This window comes from Bison bison, unplaced genomic scaffold (genome assembly GCF_000754665.1).
Source record: "Bison bison bison isolate TAMUID 2011002044 unplaced genomic scaffold, Bison_UMD1.0 scf7180017864516, whole genome shotgun sequence".
NCBI lineage: Eukaryota > Metazoa > Chordata > Mammalia > Artiodactyla > Bovidae > Bison > Bison bison.
In genome coordinates this window covers 1,698,995-1,702,439 of record NW_011495069.1, presented here as the reverse complement: position 1 = coordinate 1,702,439, position 3,445 = coordinate 1,698,995, and the positions used below count along the sequence as shown (strand labels likewise).

Genomic DNA, 3,445 nt, shown 5'->3' with positions numbered 1-3,445 from the left:
GTCTGGCGGGGCTCAGGGCGGAAGGCAGGGCTTGGGCCCAGGCGTTGCCCTCGTCTGGTGGAGGTCCTGGTGGAGGGCCCCCTGGGCACCATGACGCTGGGCTGAGGCTTCGCCCCGTCTTCTCTCCGTGGCACTGGTTGCCTCCCTGCGTCTGCCTCTAAGAGGGGAAGGCGGGGTTGGAACCTGTGGGGGCAGGCTGGGGCTTGGGGGGTTCCCGAGCTGCCGAGGGCAGGGGCCCAGCGCTGGCAACCGCCCTCTTAGCGCCGCCCTGCCTTGTAGGGACGTTCTCCGGGAGGCCACAGAGCTGCTGAGGAACGCCGCGGGCAACTTCTACATCAACGACAAGTCCACCGGCTCGGTGGTGGGCCAGCAGCCCTTTGGGGGCGCCCGAGCCTCGGGTGAGCGGGTCCTCCTTTCTAGCAGGGGGTGAGGTCCTGGGGGAGACCCTTGCTGCTTCATCTCGAGGGTGTTAAGAGGCACAGGAGGAGCTCCGGCGGCTGAGCACGGAGGGCCAGGCCCTGTGCGAACTGAGTCCTCCCGACAGCCCCCTGTTGTGCTGCGCGTGCTCTTCCCATTTTACAGAGGGGAGAACTGAGGCCCGGGGGGCGCGTGGCTAAGAAGTGGTGGAGCCAGGATTTGGGTCCAGCACCCGCATCTCGGCTTCCCAGGTGGCTCAGTGGTAAAGAACCCACCTGCCAGTGCAGGAGATGCGGGTTTGATCCCTGGGCCAGGAAGGTCCCCTGGAGGCGGAAACGACAACTCTTCAGTGTTCTTGCCTGGGAAATCCCATAGACAGAGGAGCCTGGCTCCCAGTCCATGGGGTCAGAAAGAGTCGGACACGACTTAGCAAGTAAACACAACTTACCGTCTTCCAGGCCATTGCAGTCCAGCCCCCTCCTGTCTACAAATGGGGAAACTGAGGCTTGGCGAGGGGCAGGGACTTGCCAGAGGTCACGGTGCCTGGTGGCAGAGCCAGGGCCAGAACCTGGGCCTCCCCGCTCCCTGTCCAGCGCCCTCCACTGTGCTTTCCTGCCTCTCGGACACGCCGTGCAGGTGGGGTGTGGGGACCTGGGGAGCCTGGGCATCCTGTCTGCTCGCCGGCGCCTGCCCCCCGACCGCCGGCTGCGTGCCCTCTGCCCAGAGGCACTCGGGGAGCCCTGGCCGCCGTGTCAGGGTTGGCTTAGCTGTCTGCTGCCCGTTCCTTCCGTCTGCTCCTCCCCGCCCCTTCTCCCTTCTCCCCAGAGCTGCTGTATCTGTCGGGGGACAAACAGAGCTGTCTTTCCACAGGAACCAATGACAAGCCGGGCGGCCCCCACTATGTCCTGCGGTGGACGTCGCCCCAGGTCATCAAGGAGACGCACCGGCCTCTGGGGGACTGGCGCTACCCGTACATGCAGTGAGCCCGCTTGGCGCCTCCGCCGTCCGTCCGTCCAGACGACTGACCTCAGTGCACTGACCACGCCCCGTGCTTCCACCCTGCCCCCATGGGGCGACTTTCTAGGCCTGAGTCCTGCCCCCTGCCCCGCATCGGCCTGCGTCCTGGCCTGTACCACCCCTTAGAGTCAGCTGTGGGCTCTGGGTTGAGATCACGCTGTGGGGAGGTGTAGGGCTGCCACCCCTGCCCCCAAAGAGTATCCTAGAAATTCCGCCTGGTGAGTGTGACCTTGGCGCCTAACTGGTTCTCCATCAGTCCCCTTCTCGCTCCTCTCTGCTGTGTCCAGGGTCTCAGGGGCCTGGGGCGTGGCAGTGGAGAAGCACGTGGATCTGCAGGAGGAGGAGGCAGCTCTGGGCGCCCTGGCACGCCGCACCCACCGAGGCCCCTGGCTTCTCCGGGTCTCCAGGGTTAGGGGTGACCAGGGTGGCCTGCAGGCTGCCACGTTGTGGTCACAGGTCGTGGGGGCACCAGCTGGCCTTGCCCTGTTTGGTTCGTGCTGCTCACTAGCTCTTTGCCCAGACGCACCTGTGCCAGCAGGTACCCGCCTGTGCCAGCAGGTACCTGCGCCCAACCAAACGCCTTAGACCGCGTGTGCCTTGCTCCCGAGTGCCTGAGCTCTTGGAGGCCCTCAGATTCCTGGCGGTCTCCAGGCGATGGGGCTGGGGGGCTTCTGCAGTGCACCTGCCAAGGTGCCAGTCCTTCCTGTTGGGCCTGTGAGGTTGGCAGACCTTGGGGGCCCTTCCTGCCACTTCCTTAGCTCTTGGGTTCTGCCTCGAGAGCCTCCTGTGGCCTGGGGCTTCCTGCAGGAGCTCAGTGCCCACTGGCCCAGGTAGATGTTGCCCCTACCTTCCCCAGTGCCCCAAGACCTCACCTCGGGTCCCCATCTGGCCTGGCTGAGGCTCACCTGTAGAATCGTTCCTCCTTGGCATGTTCGTGGCTCTGTGTGTGGACTGGCCCCTTGGAGGCCTGTTCCTCGATGCAGCTGATCGGGGGACACTCAGATGCATCCTGGGTGGGTTCTGGGTGGTCAGGTAAGAGGCGACTCTGAGGAGAGTTTTTAGGGGGCCCTCCAGGCACCTCCGAGGGCTGGTGTGGGGCCCCCGTGGGGCTGGAGTGGCTGTTCCCCCAGTGCACGGTCACGCCGTGGCCCGCAGTCTGGGCTGGGCCTGGTGCCAACAGGCTTGTTTCTCACGGGGGCCAGGATGGGCGGCGGGCAGGCCGGAGGCGGTCCTGGTTCTGCTAGTTCTGCACTGTGAGGCGGCCGTGGGATTTGCCCTGATGCCACCTAATAAAATGCCTCTTCCTTAACCAAACTGGTGGTCTTTCTGGTGGGAGCGGTGGGGGCTGGTCACCTTCTAAGTCCGGTGAGATTGCCAACACGTCACCGGGTGTCAGGGGCACAGTGCCCGTGATGTGATGGAAGGAAGGGTGAGCCCTGATGGCAGAAAGTCCTATGTGAGTGGCAGGAACTCTAGAGCCTGAGGGCCTGGGTACACACACACACACACACACACACAGTCTTGAGAATTCAATGAGTTAATTCACATAAGTGCTCAGAGCAATGCCAGATATGGAATTAATGATTCAACAATGTTAACCTGTTTACCCATTGTTAAAACAACCACCATTAAGTGCTGTGATAGTTAAGTTCGTGGGTCAGCTTGGCTGGGTTATGATGCCCAGGAGTCTACTTAAGCATTATTCTGGATGTTTCCATGGAGGTGTTTTTTGGATGAGATTAGCAGGAGACATTGGAGAAGGCGATGGCACCCCACTCCAGTGCTCTTGCCTGGAAAACCCCACGGACAGAGGAGCCTGGTGGGCTGCAGTCCATGAGGTTGCTAGGAGTCAGACACTTTCACTTCTTACTTTCATGCGTTGGAGAAGGAAATGGCAACCCACTCCAGTGTTCTTGCCTGGAGAATCCCAGGGACGGGGGAGCCTGGTGGGCTGCCGTCTATGGGGTCGCACAGAGTCAGACATGACTGAAGCGACTTAGCAGCTGTCTCT

At 62.4% G+C, this 3,445-nt stretch overlaps 1 protein-coding gene across 1 annotated transcript in view; it reads left to right on the top strand.

Annotated features, from left to right (window-relative positions):
* Positions 1-2,748, top strand: part of ALDH4A1 (aldehyde dehydrogenase 4 family, member A1) — a 27,866-nt gene extending 25,118 nt beyond the window's left edge. The window contains 2 exon segments of the mRNA XM_010829933.1: positions 280-398; positions 1,288-2,748. Of these exon segments, the coding sequence (XP_010828235.1) occupies positions 280-398; positions 1,288-1,400 (232 nt within the window). The 3' untranslated portion in view covers positions 1,401-2,748.
* The last annotated feature ends 697 nt before the right edge of the window (positions 2,749-3,445 follow it).